Source organism: Trachinotus anak, unplaced genomic scaffold (genome assembly GCF_046630095.1).
Source record: "Trachinotus anak isolate AG129_WGS33_773 ecotype Australia unplaced genomic scaffold, CSIRO_AGI_Tana_v1 ptg000007l, whole genome shotgun sequence".
Lineage (NCBI taxonomy): Eukaryota > Metazoa > Chordata > Actinopteri > Carangiformes > Carangidae > Trachinotus > Trachinotus anak.
In genome coordinates, this window is record NW_027273858.1 from 42,440 (window position 1) to 57,500 (window position 15,061).

The window sequence follows — 15,061 nt, forward strand, 5'->3', positions numbered from 1 at the left end:
GACGCTGTGGTGGACTCTCCCACCTCTGATCACATGTGGATGGACTGTGTGGTTCCGTGTGGAAAACAGCGCTAACCGGAGGAAACGGTGATCATTTTCCCCGCGGTCACAGAGCTGGGTGTCATCAGGTGGAAGGTGTTGTGTTGCTGGGGAAGACTGGAGTCCTGCCTCACCCTCATCGCCAAACTCACGGACAGCCAATCAGAAAAATCTCTACAGTCGTCGGTAGGCAGACCTACTCCTCGCTGGCCAATCAGATTACTCCGGTCGGGAACGGGCGCAGGGAGCAGAGACAGACCGAGTGACAGCGTCGGAGTCCCGGGGAAGAGCATCACGGAGCCTCCGTGAAAAACGCCCTGCCACACAGTCAAGATGCCGAACAAAACCAAGAAGGAAAAGGTGAGTGGGCGGTTACATTACCGCCACATGACCCGTTGTACATGCTAACAGAACCGTGTGGCCGTTATTTTGGCCGGTCCAGACTTCAGGCGCTCCGTCTCACCGGGCGGCGGCGGGCTAACAAGCTAAGGCCCCGCTAGCAGAGGACGGCTAAGCTAGCCGCTAGCGGCAGAGTCGCTAGCCTCATTAGAAGTCTGTCTTCGGTTGTCGCCCCCGGATCCGCCGCTTATGCGCTTTGTTTAGTTCAAACTCCGCATTAGCGACTGTGTCCCGCTGTGAAACCCGTGAGGCGGGTGTTACCCGCCCGGGAGGGAGCGGGTGAAACGAACGGGCTGCTGCCGCTGGAGCTCCGGGGAGGAACCGCTGCCTGCTCCCTTAAATTATTCATTTGGAAGAAAACAGGCTGGGCTCGGGTATAAAAGTGTGTCTGTGCGGACTGTGACTCATGCAGGGATGTGTGCCCCCATAAAACATGGAGCATGTGAGGGAGCAGGTTCGAGCTGTGAGCTCCTGCAGAGCTGTCATGTGGAAGCATCAGGTGACCTGAGACGGTCCAGGTGCAGGACCAGAACCAGGTCCAGATCCAGATCCAGATCCAGGATCGGATCCAGGTCCAGGTCCAGGACCATGACCAGGACCAGATCCAGGTCCAGGTCCAGGTCCAGGACCAGGTGCACTCTGAAAGCGCTGCCAGCTCTGGATCCATCCAGACTGAGGTCTGTCTGCTCACCTGAGTCGCGGTTTCAGGGTTTCTGCTGGACCCAGTTTCATTAAAAAGGGAAAGTTGTTTTATACACTGGCTGCAGGTTTTAGTTTTGCTTGGCCCTTCGGTCCCAAACTCAAAGACATTTCACCTTTTACTGTTTTCAATTGTTTAATTTGTTTACTGCTGCTGATCTGGGACCAGGTGACTCCAATTAAATTAATTATATCATCAGGAACTATTGTTACAAACTGCTGAAGGCATGTGGTTTAATAATTTGAGGTTATCATCGTTATATTTGATTATCTGTTGTTTTAAAAGGTCAAAGTCTTGAATGTGATCTGTGCAGAAACGCTGCAGTTTGAATATCTGATGGAAATAAGGACATTTGTTTTTAAAGACTCTTTGAGGAGAACAGTTGAGTTTAATTCATTAGAACCAACCATTTCTCTCTTTATGACTAACTGAGCAGAAGTGATTAGTCAATTAATCGATTAATTGGCAACTTATTAATTGTTTGAGTCATTTCTTAGAGAAAAAGACCAAACTACGGTGGCCCTGAGAGCTCAACACACTGCAACTAAAGAAAACACACACAGAAACACATGAGCCACAAATACTCACAACACAACCAAATACACAACGAGGCTGGAAGTACCACAGATGACAGTGGTGTTTCCAGGGGACACAAAAAAGTGATGAACATGCTGGGACACACTTGTTTAATACTTTGTGACTTTTGAAGTTAAAACCATTGAACAACAAGTGCGCATTGATGTTTTATAATAAATCCATGCAAGTGCGTCCCAGCCGGGTCCATCAATTCGACACCCGCGCTGTCGTCTGTGCTACTTGCAGCATGTTTGTGTATTTGGTTGTGTTGGGGGTATTTGCATCACGTGTTGTCAGATTGATGAAGATGTTTTCTGAGTGTGTTTGTGTTTTTTTTAATTGAAGTCTGTTGAGCTCTCAGGGCCACCGTACCAAACAGAGGATTTGCTGATTTTATGTGTCGTCACGGTAACTGAATCCCTTAAAGACGTCACCTTCAGCTCTGAGAGGATGTGAAGGGTAGGTTTTTACATAATGATAAATAATGAAGTTATTGGTAACTAATTGATCATGAGAACAGTGATTAGTTGCTGTTGCTTTCATCACATCTGATTATTGTATAAACCATCCATCAGTTTCTGGGTTGGTCTCCCTCCTCATGTTGTTCACTGTTGAGTCTGACCAAAATGAAAACCTGATGGACTCATCTCAGACTCAGGATTAAAAACCAGGCCCCCAGACACCAGCTTTACTCCATGTTATGTCTGACTAGATAGATAATTTGATTAATCAGTAATTAGTTATTAATTTGTTCCACTGAAGTGGGTGATCGGATATATCTGCTCCTCCACCTCGCAGAGCTGGTCTTGATGAGGGACTCTGTCAGAATCTGGTTTTGAGACCTGACCTGATTCTGTTTATATTTGTTGTTTATTGTAAAGTTTTCAAACTACTTGAATTTCTTTCTCTGTCATGTAATGAACAGAGAGAAAACCTCAGTTAGGTCGTTTTACTCCATCGCAGGAGACAGTGAGGCTGCAGCCAATGATTATTTTCATTATCATCATTAACATCTTCACAGGTAATTTCTGTCTAATCGATTGATTGATCAGTGAATGAAATGTCAGAAAACAGTGAAAGATGCCTCATTATTCGCTGAAGGTCAAGTGAACAGATTCAGATTCTGTCTGAGCAACAGGCAGAAACAAAGATGATGCGTTCAGAGTCAGTGAAAAGAGAGACTATTAAAATATATATAATAATAATAATGATAATTTATTCAGAGCTGAGAAACTGGAACCAGAGAATTTTTGCTTGAAAACAGATTATCTATCAAAATGAGTGCTGATTAGTTTTCAGTCAGTCATCTAAACAGTTAATCAGATAATTGTTTAGTTGGTAATGACACTGACATCCACCATGGAGACTAACAACAGATTAGTGCCCCGGGGCCCCTCAGGAGGGGCCAGTCCCTCAGATTCACCTGTCGCCTCTCAGACGTGGACTGAACCCAGAGGCTTTGTTTCTGTCGTTCAGACCCATGAGAGTTTTGGTTCAGTGTGACACGGCTCCAAGTTTTAACCCTGAACTTCTCACCACAGTGAAACTGTTGATCTCAGACAGTGAATCACTCACAGCTGCAGCGACTGGTCGACTGATTAATCAGCCAGTAGGCAGCAAAAGAATCTGCAGCTGATTTGAGTGATGATTTATTATATTGTTTTAAGTAGACGTAGTGAATAAGTTCTGTTTACAGCTTCTCACAAAACTGAAGATTTAAGACTTTTTCTGTTTCATTAAACTGGATCTTTGGGTTTAAACTGTTGGTGGAACAAGACAAAACGACTGAGGATGTCTCCTCCATCTGTGGGAACGTCTGACAGACACTTTATCGACCAAAAAATTAATCGATTAATTGGGGAAAAACCAGCAGATGAATAAAAACATTGAATAGTTGTTGTCAGGACAGTTGGAAATACAAAATCTGGGGCTGCAGGAAATTATAAAAGCACTTTGCATTAACAATTTCTTTGAGAAGATGATCAGCAGATTAATATTTTCTTTAGTTGCAGCACTGCCTGAAATTTAAATATGTAAAAATAACAGTAGGTTTATTTTTGTATTAAATGTTGTTTCCACTTTTATTTGTGTGTAAACAGGAAACAACCAAATCTGCCAAAAGCAGCACAAAGAACAGCAACAGCAGCAGCGGGAAAGATGCTGCCACGGAGAACTCAGACGAGGTGAGTGAGGCACAGTGAGGTCACATGTTCACACACACACACACACACACACACACACTGCTGATGCAGATGATCAGATGTATGAAGTGATCAACAGTTTAATGTGAAAGGGACAAAACTCTTTACATAACGTGTCAATGTTCAGTTAAAGCCAGTGAGGAAATGTTAAAGTTTATAATTTGATCTTCTGTCACAAACATTTATTGTACAGTTGTGTTATTTTCTTAATATCATCCTGAAAGTTTCCTGAAAGTTTCCTGATCACAGGAAAAACAAAGATTCTTATTTCATTTGATTTAATTAGTTGTGTAGAGTTTGTCATTGACTTCCACATGACTCCATTCAAAGCCAGTGAATATTTATTTCTCACTCATTTATCCCTGGAAACGTTTCGCTGCTCAGGGTTGTGTTAGCTTGGCATTTAGAGATAACTGTGATCATTGTGTGTTTGACCTTCACTACAACAAATCATCTGGTTCTTTCCAGGAAACTTGTCAGGAGGTTATCTAATAAAGTGTCACTGCTCCGTCTGTGGGAATATGTTCCAGCTCTGTGGTGCAGTGTGGAGCTGTTTATATGTCTCTACCACACACACATATATGTTCTCTGGCACATACAGTCTGAGCAGCCTGCACAGATCCTCATAAACATGGTCACATCAGACTTTACACACAGTCCAGAAACGTGGACTGGTGTGAAAACACTGTGGCTGTTTACGAATCTAAAATGTTGGATTTATAGCGAGTATGGAAGTGAATCTGCTCTGATGTTATTGGACATGTTACAGGTGGTGTCACATAGTGACCTGCAGACCTGGTTCACAGTCACAGTCACTGATGGAGGTGGAGAGGTCCTCTAAACTTATTTGTTGATGAAGACTAGTTGGAGTCCGGCTACTGGTCCTGATGAGGGCAGTTTGTGTCAGACTCTGCTCCGTCTTTGTCCTGCTGCTGCTCTAATGTACCACGCAGACTGTTAATGAGGAGCAGGTGATCAGGTTCAGGTGTAGTTTACCTGCTGCAGCAGTGAAGGAGTCAGAGCAGCCTCCTGTCACAGTCGGGGTCAAAGGTCACAGAGGCCTGAAATCTTCATCTTTTTGAGCTCAGGGTCATTGAGGAAGTGTTTTAATTTCTCAGTTCCACCTGATGTGGCTTCACCTACAAAACCGTCACAGACTTTCTGCACTGTGTTATCTGCTATAAACACGTGCTGCCTACCTGTGTCATGTGACTCTCACAGCTCAGGTGTGTGTTTGAACCTGTGTCAGATCGTCATGAGTCTCCGGTGGTGAACAGACACTTCCTCTGGGTGTGGGGCACAGTGAGCTGCTGCAGGGTTTTTAAATGACTGCAGCCAAACTGAAAATAGCTCTTATTGATAGATGTTCACCCTGCTGCCCCCACCCCCCACCCCCATCACCCCCACCCCGGGGTCCCCGCTCAATACAACACTGCTGTGGTTGTATTGAGCAGTTGTTGTATGAAGAACAGATGCTGTGTTTCTGTTTGATGTGTCAGTTCTCTGAAGAGCTCAGATAATTAGTTCATCAACAGAAACCTGCTTATAAAGTAAAAATGTTCTATGTCAGTTTGTGTCTCACATCTTCACATCTTGACTGTTTATGGACCAAATGCATAAGGGATCAATTAAACAACTGGAGGAAACCTGAATGTTTTCTGTTTCTATCAGATACAACAAAGAAAAGCAGCAAATCATCACATTTTTTATTTTCTGTTGATCGACTAATCGATCTTTGATCATTAAATGGGTTTCTGTCTCTGGGTGTCAGACTGCTGACTCAGGTTGGAGGAACAGCGACGAGCTTTATTTTGTGGACTGACCACAGCTGCAGTGTTATAATGAAGGCACAGTTTCTAAGTGCCTGAAGTCAGACCTCCTGTCTGTGACTGATCAGCTGACACTGTGTATCTGTACAGTGCATCAGTACAGCAGTAACACGCTGCAGGACGACACTGAAGCTGTCTGCACTGATACAAGTATCTACAGATGTTATGTCCTTACAGATGTGTCAGTGTCCGATCGAGTCTGATCAGGAGTCATTTAGTTTGTTCACCAGACAGAACTGACCAGCATCAGATACCACAAACACCTCAGAGGGAGGTTTAACTTAACGTTCTGCTAAAAGCCTCTTCTAACTTTAAAACCTGTGTGTGATTTCAGTCCCAGCAGCAACAGAGCGGCAGTAAGCGTCCCAGTAACAGCACCCCTCCCCCCACTCAGCTCAACAAGATCAAATACTCCGGAGGTCCTCAGCTGGTGAAGAAGGAGCGCCGCCAGAGCTCGTCCCGCTTCAGTCTGACCAAGAACAGGGAGCTGCAGAAGCTGCCTGCGCTCAAAGGTAACCTAAACCTGAGACTAACCTGACCTAAACCAAACTTAAATCTGACCTAGACCTGAGATTAACCTGACCTAAACCAAACTTAAACCTGACATAGACCTGAGACTAACTTTCAATTCAATTCAAATCAATTTTATTTGTATAGCGCCAAATCATAATATACATTATCTCAAGGCACTTTACAGGGTAAGGTCAAGACCTTACATTGTTACAGAGAAAAAACCCAACAGTTCCCACAAAGAGCAGCGCTTGGCGACGGGGGGGGGAAAACTCCCTTTTAACAGGAAGAAACCTCCAACAGAACCGGGCTCAGGGTGGGCGGCCGTCTGCCTCGACCAGTTGGGTTTAGGAGACAATAAAAAGAGGGGGTGGGGGGAGAGAGGAGAGAAGAGAGAGAGAGAGAGACCAGGAACAGCTGTGTAGGTAATGGTGTTATCAATAATAATTAAAATAATAAAACAACAATAAAACTAACCTGACCTAAACCAAACTTAAACCTGACACTAACCTAAACTAACCCTGTAAACCTGACCTACCTTCATAGGAGAGAGTCAGAGACAGAGATGTAACCTGGTCTCTACGGTTTTATAGAGTCCCGCCCCCCTCATATCCTGCGCGCTGACATTGGCTCAGGGCTTCATTTCCACTGCCCAAAGGTCGACGGCCACAAAAAAAAGAAAATGCAGCTGTGTCTTAATTCATACTTCGAAGGACGAGGTCTGCACAGGCTGAACCGAGTGAGACGAGATTGGTCGTCTTCTCCTGTTTTGGAGCCTGTGACGTGTATCTTGCCTGAATGAACTGTGTGTGTGTGTGTGTGCGTGTGTGTGTGCGTGTGCGTGTGCGTGTGTGCGCGCGCGTGTGTTAGGTAATGCAGTGCAGACAGAGCTGGTTTCCATGGTGATATCAGTGTTTCAGGTGTGTTATCATGATTCAGCTGCCTGGTTGTCTGGAGGCCAGCAGCACCTCACCCTGCTCTCACTGTCTGAGTAAAGACATTGAAATATTGATTATTGAGTTATTGTTTATAGCTCAGTGAGTCTGTGGTGGTACTGAACAGACAGGAGGTAGATTGATTCTCTGTCATTGCAGTTTTTAGGCCTTTTATCGTCATTTTACATTTTTTACATCATTAGACGTGAGAAATTGAAGGAGAGAAAATCTTCAGAGAGAAAAAGATTCATGAGGAATAACATTCAGTTCCTTTAACTGAAGCTGAATACCTGGCGTATAGGAGAATCTACGGTGGCCTTCAGGTTACATAAAAAGGTTTAAACCAATCTTGAACCAATGTTTGGTTTGTCCATTCTGGGCTTCTGTAAAGCAGCAGTTGTGGTGGTGCAACTAAACATAAACCTGGGCTGAAACACGAAGAGCTGCAGTTCCTCTAACGACCACTAGAGTCTGGCTCCAGCAGTGAGTCAGTCCCCAGAGACTCCCATGTTCAAATGTCTTTACAGCAGAAAGAAACATGTTTACAGCCTGGTACAGAAACTGTTCTGGTCTCTGGAGATAATTTCCTCCTTCATGACGACTGTACGGCTGATTTTATACAACTCACCTGTTTACATTTTATTAAGGACTAAAGTTATGGAGAATTGAGGGCGTGGCCTCTTTAAGTGACAGGTGGGTGAGTGTATTCAATTCAATTCAATTTCAATTTTATTTGTATAGCGCCAAATCATAATATACATTATCTCAAGGCACTTTACAGGGTAAGGTCAAGACCTTACTTTGTTACAGAGAAAAACCCAACAGTTCCCACAAAGAGCAAGCGCTTGGCGACAGGGGGGAGGAAAAACTCCCTTTTAACAGGAAGAAACCTCCAACAGAACCGGGCTCAGGGTGGGGGGCCGTCTGCCTCGACCGGTTGGTTTTAGGAGAAGATAGAAAGAGGGGGAGGGGGAGGAGAGGGGAGAGAAGAGAGAGAGAGAGAGAGAGAGAGAGAGAGACCAGGAACAGCTGTGTAGGTAATGGTGTTATCAATAATAATGATGACAGATAACAGTGGTTAATAGTAAAGATGAGTAGTGGTGGATCTGGATCCTGCTGCTCCCGAGGCAGAGAGACCTGCAGAATGAGGACAGAGAGAGGGAGAGAGAGGAGAAGCACAAACTACGGGAGAGAAAAGGAAACAAAGTTAATGGCATGAAGTCATTGAGAGAGAGCGGGGGAGAGAGACAGAAATAGGGAGAGAGCGCCCAGTGAATCATGGGAATCCCCCAGCAGTTTAGCTCTATAGCAGCATAGCTAAGGGATGGGTCAGGACATACCCGAGCCAGCCCTAACTATAAGCTTTACTAAACAGGACAGTTTTAAGCCTGATCTTAAAGGTAGAGAGGGTGTCTGCCTCCCGAACCCACACTGGGAGCTGGTTCCACAGGAGAGGAGCCTGATAGCTGAAGGCTCTGCCCCCCATTCTACTCTTACAAACTCTGGGAACCACAAGTTGACCTGCATTTAGAGAGCGAAGTGTCCTATTGGGAAAATAGGGAACTATAAGCTCTCCAAGGTACGATGGTGCCTGACCATTAATGGCTTTGTAGGTGAGGAGGAGGATTTTAAATTCGATTCTGGAGTTTACAGGGAGCCAATGCAGAGAGGCTAACACAGGAGAGATGTGATCTCGTTTCCTAGTTCCTGTCAGTACTCGTGCTGCCGCATTCTGGATCAATTGGAGGCTTTTTACTGAATTTTTGGGACATCCTGACAATAAAGAGTTACAGTAGTCCAGTCTTGAGGTAACAAATGCATGAACTAGTTTTTCAGCATCCTTTAGACATAGAATGGGTCTGATTTTAGCAATATTGCGCAGGTGGAAGAAGGCTGTCCTAGAGACTTGCTTTATATGTGAAGTAAAGGACAAGTCCTGGTCAAAAATGACACCAAGGTTTCTGACTGTAGCACTGGAGGCCAAGGTGATGTCATCCAGAGTCAGTATATTATCACATAGTGTATCTCTGAGGTGTTTTGGGCCAATTACAATAACTTCAGTTTTGTCTGAATTTAAGAGTAAGAAATTACTGGTCATCCAGATTTTTATGTCCTTAAGACAGACCTGAAGCTTGGCTACCTGGTTAGTCTCACCTGGCTTCATGGATAAGTACAGCTGGGTGTCATCTGCGTAACAATGAAAATTCATCTGGTGCCTCCTAATAATGTTTCCCAGAGGAAGCATATATAGACTGAAGAGCATTGGTCCTAGCACAGAACCTTGTGGAACTCCATGACTGACTTTAGTTATGATAGAGGAGTCATTATTAACATGAACAAACTGGAGTCTATCTGACAGATATGACTTAAACTAGCTTAGTGCGGTTCCTTTGATGCCGACCATATGTTCTAGTCTCTGTAATAAAATCTTATGATCGATGGTGTCAAATGCGGCACTAAGATCTAGTAGGACAAGTACAGAGACAAGTCCATTGTCTGAAGCTATGAGGAGATCATTGGTAACCTTAACCAGAGCAGTTTCTGTGCTATGATGGACTCTAAAACCTGACTGAAAATCTTCAAACAAACCATTCCTGTGCAAATAATCACATAACTGGTTTGCAACGACCTTCTCAAGGATTTTGGAAATAAAGGGGAGGTTGGATATAGGTCTATAATTGGCTAAAACATGAGGATCAAGAGTAGGCTTTTTAAGTAGAGGTTTAATTACTGCAACTTTAAAAGCCTGCGGTACATAACCAGTTGATAAAGATAAGTTAATCAGACTTAATATAGAGGTGTCAAGTAAAGGAAAAACCTCTTTGAACAACCTTGTTGGAACGGGGTCAAGAAGACAAGTTGATGGTTTAGATAAAGAAACTGTTGAAGTGAGCTCAGGGAGATGTACAGGAGAGAAACAGTCAAAATATAAGCCAGTTACAGTGGACTCTGAGGCTGCTGAACTGGACAGTACATCTGAGCCAGCTGTGGGGAGGAGATGGTGAATTTTTTCTCTAACAGAGACAATTTTATCTGTAAAGAAGCTCATGAAGTCATTACAACTGAGGGCTAAAGGAACAGATGGATCAACAGAGCTGTGGCTGTCTGTCAGCCTGGCTACAGTGCTGAACAGAAACCTGGGATTGTTCTTGTTTTCTTCTATCAATGATGAATAATAGGATGTTCTGGCTTTACGGAGGCTTTTTTTATACGCCAACAGGCTGTCTTTCCAAGCCTTTAGAGATTCTTCCAGGTTAGTAGAACGCCACTTCCTTTCTAGCTTCCTTGAATTTTGCTTTAAAGCTCGTGTTTCTGAGTTGTACCATGGAGCTAGCCTTCTCTGACTCACTACCTTCCTCCTCAGAGGGGCCACAGTATCTAGAGTTGCACGCAGTGAGGCTACAGTACTATCAACAAAATCATCAACCTGTGTGGATGTGAAGTTAAGAGAGCTGTTCCCTACTGCATTTATACATGGCAGTGGGCTAAGTACTGATGGGATCCTTTCTTTAAATTTGCTAATGGTATTGTCAGAGAGACACCTGCTGTAATAGATTTTTTCCCCAGATGCTGTGTAGTCCATGACTGAAAACTCAAATGTTAACAGAGAATGGTCAGATAAAAGAGGGTTTCTGGGAGAAACTGTTAAATATTCAATGTCAATCCCATAAGTCAGAATGCTTGCCGCATGCCAACATGCACCAAAGTCTCAGCTCCACACATACCACACCACTTTGACCATTGACCAGCTGGGAGTTAGGGGCGGAGTCAGGCACTGCCAAGTGACGGTGGAGCAGCTCGCTCTGAGCTTCAGAAACCTGAGGGTGACGTCACAGAGGCTCCGCCCATCTTTATTTACAGTCTATGGGTGCAACATGGTGGGCTCCATGGAGGAGAAAGGGGGCGGGGATAGATTGTTGATAAATATTGACTGACATCGTGGCTGTCGCAGGTTTGCATGTTCATCTTAGCAGAAACAGGTGGTGTATGTTTCTCTGACAGATCAGTGTGGACTTTGACTCTAAGACAAATGATAAATTTATTGGATTACAGCTGTGGATAACTGAATTGTTTCCATGGTGGTGTTGCTTCTTGGGATGTAATCAGATGCATCCAGAAAGCAGTGACCTCTTAACCAATGGTGATGACTGTGGAAAGTCCCACAGCTGAGTGGGAGTTAATTATTGAGTGTCCAATTTATTAGGAACACCTGCTCATCCTGAGTCAGTCTGATCCAGCAGCTCCACAATAAAACATCCTGCATGAAGATTCAGTTGAATCTATACCGGTGTCACCGTCACGATTTGATATCGACTGTTTGTGAGTGAACTCGTCTTCTGACCTGCTGATGAGGTTTAACGTGTTCGATCAGTCTCTGTTTTAATTGCTGATCATGATACAAGTTCCTCAGTTTCTTCCAGAGAAGAAGAGGAGCAGAGGTTTGTTTAGAGAAGAAGTCCTTTCTTCTTCTGTGGTGTTGACTGACCTCCTCCCTCCTGTTGCCCCTCCCAGATGCCCCTCCGGTGGACCGCGAGGAGCTGTTTGTGCAGAAGCTGCGTCAGTGCTGCGTGCTGTTCGACTTCGTCAGCGACCCGCTCAGCGACCTCAAGTATAAAGAGGTGAAGAGGGCGGGGCTCAACGAGATGGTCGAGTACATCACACACAACAGTGACGTGGTGACCGAGTCCATTTACCCCGAGGCCGTCATCATGGTGAGAGGAAGGAAACAAACTGTTCTCTCTTTTAGAAATGACCTCAGAAAAATCTCATACACACACACACACACACAGAGGCAGCAGTGTGTGTAGTAACAGTTGTGTGTTTGTGTTTGTTTGTTCAGTTTTCAGTGAACTTGTTCCGGACTCTTCCTCCGTCCTCCAACCCGACCGGAGCAGAGTTTGATCCTGAGGAGGACGAACCAACGCTGGAGGCGGCCTGGCCTCACCTGCAGGTAAACTGTGTGTGTGTGTGTGTGTGTGTGTGTGTGTGTGTGTGTGTGTGTGTGTGTGTGTGTTTGTTTTGGCCGTTGACTCTCAGTTTTCTGAGGTTCCTGGTTTGACATCTTTAAACTTGTGTGTTGTGTGTTTGTCTGCACAGCTCGTCTACGAGTTCTTCCTTCGTTTCCTGGAGTCTCCAGACTTCCAGCCAAACATCGCCAAAAAATACATCGACCAAAAGTTTGTACTGTCGGTAAGAGCTCACCTCTGAAGTTTGAACAGGTAAAGATGTGGAGATGTTCAGACAGAAATCTGACTCTGGGTTTAATCACCTTGTTAAAGCTGCTGGAGCTGTTTGACAGCGAGGACCCCAGAGAGAGAGACTTCCTCAAGACCATCCTTCACCGGATCTACGGCAAGTTCCTCGGCCTCCGAGCCTACATCCGCCGCCAGATCAACAACATCTTCTACAGGTCAGAGCCTGCACAACCACAGACGCATGGAGACCCACAAATACCAGCTACAGACACACAAAGAGCTCCAAATATAAAGAAGCACAAACGTTCACAGAAGCAGCAGAGTTAACAGCATCGTGGTCGTTCAGTCGTTCTACATGGAGCTGAAATGCAGAACAAACAGCAGGAAGCTTCTGTGGCATATAACTGGGTGTCATCAGGGTAGCAATGGAGGGCCGCATCATGACTGTGCATGAGTGTGTACATATAGTAAATAAGAGGGGACCCAAAATAAACCCCTGGGGGACTCCAGGGAACTGAGGGGCTCAGGGGGAGAAGTGGAACCTGGAGGAGCAGCACTGTGAGAGCAGGAGTCAGGTGTGTGTCCTTCGTCATGGCCGGGCTGTTTGATACATACGAGGTTAAATTAAAAGAAGAAGAGTTTGATAAAAATCAGAACTAAACTAACATGAAACATGATAATTATCCAACAATACAAATCTGTCATGTTGAGACGTGAGGACTGAAAATAGGTCTGAATAAAACCAGAGAAAAATAAATATTGTTGGTTGTGATAAAATCCTGACAGAGAAAAGACTGAGCAGGTCTCAGTGACTCAGGATCCTAACACGGTTTCCTCTAACTCACGCGGTCGGAAGCTGCTTCTGGTCTCGTGGTGTTTTGTGCGTCACTTAGAGTTAAATCCAATGTTTGCTTGTTGACTCAGATTCTCCATCACAGCAGCTTCTCTTCCTGAGTCCACGTGACAGCGACTTTCACTGCGACAGTACAAACTTACAAACAACAGGACGTTCATCAGATACTGTACCTACAGTGTGACCTCACATATGACAGTAAACACAACACACGGACAAACTCGGACTGGATAAAAACATGTAACTGGCTTGGTTGTTTTCCAGATTTATCTATGAGACAGAACATCACAACGGCATCGCTGAGCTGCTGGAGATACTGGGGAGGTAACACACACACACACACACACACACACACACACACACACACACACTTGTACTTCTATCTTTGTGAGGACACTCATTGACATAATACATTCCCTAGCCCCTTACCCTAACCTTAACCATCACAACTGAGTGCCTAACCCTAACCCTGACCCTAACCTTAACCTAAACCTGATTCTAACCTTAACTCTAAAACCAAGTCTTAACCCTCAACATGTGATTTGAAGGTGTCTCAAAAAGGGAGGACCGGCCAAAATGTCCTCACTTTCCCAAAATGTCCTCACTCTGTTAGTAAAATACTTTTATTGGTCCTTACTATGTAGCAAGTACAAGTATACACACACACACACACATCGTTCCACCTCTCCCTGTGTGACGTTTTGTCATTTCTCTCTCAGTATAATCAACGGCTTTGCTTTGCCACTGAAAGAAGAACACAAGATGTTTCTGATCAGAGTTCTTCTGCCGCTTCACAAAGTCAAGTCCCTCAGCGTCTACCACCCTCAGGTCAGAGATCAGCCTGTCTGTGACATCATCTGTGACGTCGTCTGACTGATGGCACATTCATTGTGCAGTAACAGTCTCTGTGTCTGTGTCCAGCTGGCGTACTGTGTGGTCCAGTTCCTGGAGAAGGACAGCAGTCTGACAGAGCCGGTGAGTCTGCTGCAAACATCCTCCCTGTTTCCATGACAACACTAAAAAAAACTGCCACTACCGCTGCTGCTGATGACAGGGAGTGTTTTGTTTCCATAGTAACGCACAGAGGGTGGACACATTAACAGAAACACCTGAACAACACAGTAATTACTTTTTACACATTTATAAACAGTTATTACATTTTCAAAATAAAATCACATTAAAGATGTATTTTGTGTATCATTAGTAAAGAAGAGCTTTAGTTTTCTACTGACATGTGACATGATGGTCTGTATGTGTCTGTGTGTTTTTATTGGTTTAAATACTGTACACAATAAACTGTTCAAAGGTTTCAGGCTCTAAAGGTAACGTGAGGATATTTTCAAAATAAAGGCACAAAGTTTTTATTTCTCAGTGAACCTCATCCAAAGTTCAGTAAAGAGTTAAAACCTACATTAGATCAGTATTTGCTGTGACCCCCTTTGCCTCCTCAGTACACCTGCTCTCAGATCTTCAGGTTCTGCTCAGGTAGGTTGTTCCAGCCTCGGTTCTTCTGTCTCTTCGTGTGATCCAGACTGACTCCATGCTGAGATCAGGTCTCTGTGGGGTCCAGACCATCTGTTGCACGACTTCTGGTTCTTCTGGTCTCTGATGATAGTTCTTTATGACTCTATGTTTGACCAATCAGACGCCTTCCTGATGATGATGATGATGATGATGATGCAAGTCTCACATTTATTTTCCATGAAACCTGGAGTAGAAACTCAGACATGAAACCTTCTCACTGCTCCTGAGAGAATAACTGTGCAGCCACGATGTGACCTGACAGCACAGGTCAGGACAGGTGACATATGAATCATCAGGTGT

At 44.5% G+C, this 15,061-nt stretch overlaps 1 protein-coding gene across 2 annotated transcripts in view; it reads left to right on the forward strand.

The window, feature by feature from the left end:
- The window catches only part of ppp2r5d (protein phosphatase 2, regulatory subunit B', delta), a 24,775-nt gene continuing 9,714 nt past the window's right edge, over window positions 1–15,061 (forward strand). The window contains exons 1-10 of one of the 2 annotated variants that reach the window (XM_071479771.1): window positions 1–399; window positions 3,814–3,897; window positions 6,079–6,256; window positions 11,702–11,901; window positions 12,030–12,140; window positions 12,287–12,379; window positions 12,469–12,599; window positions 13,502–13,561; window positions 13,957–14,065; window positions 14,159–14,212. In XM_071479771.1, coding sequence (XP_071335872.1) covers window positions 373–399; window positions 3,814–3,897; window positions 6,079–6,256; window positions 11,702–11,901; window positions 12,030–12,140; window positions 12,287–12,379; window positions 12,469–12,599; window positions 13,502–13,561; window positions 13,957–14,065; window positions 14,159–14,212 — 1,047 coding nt within the window. In that variant the 5' untranslated portion in view covers window positions 1–372. Of the gene's footprint in view, window positions 400–3,813; window positions 3,898–6,078; window positions 6,257–11,410; window positions 11,510–11,701; window positions 11,902–12,029; window positions 12,141–12,286; window positions 12,380–12,468; window positions 12,600–13,501; window positions 13,562–13,956; window positions 14,066–14,158; window positions 14,213–15,061 lie in introns of those variants that run through there. The other variant, XM_071479772.1, reaches the window with a different exon arrangement.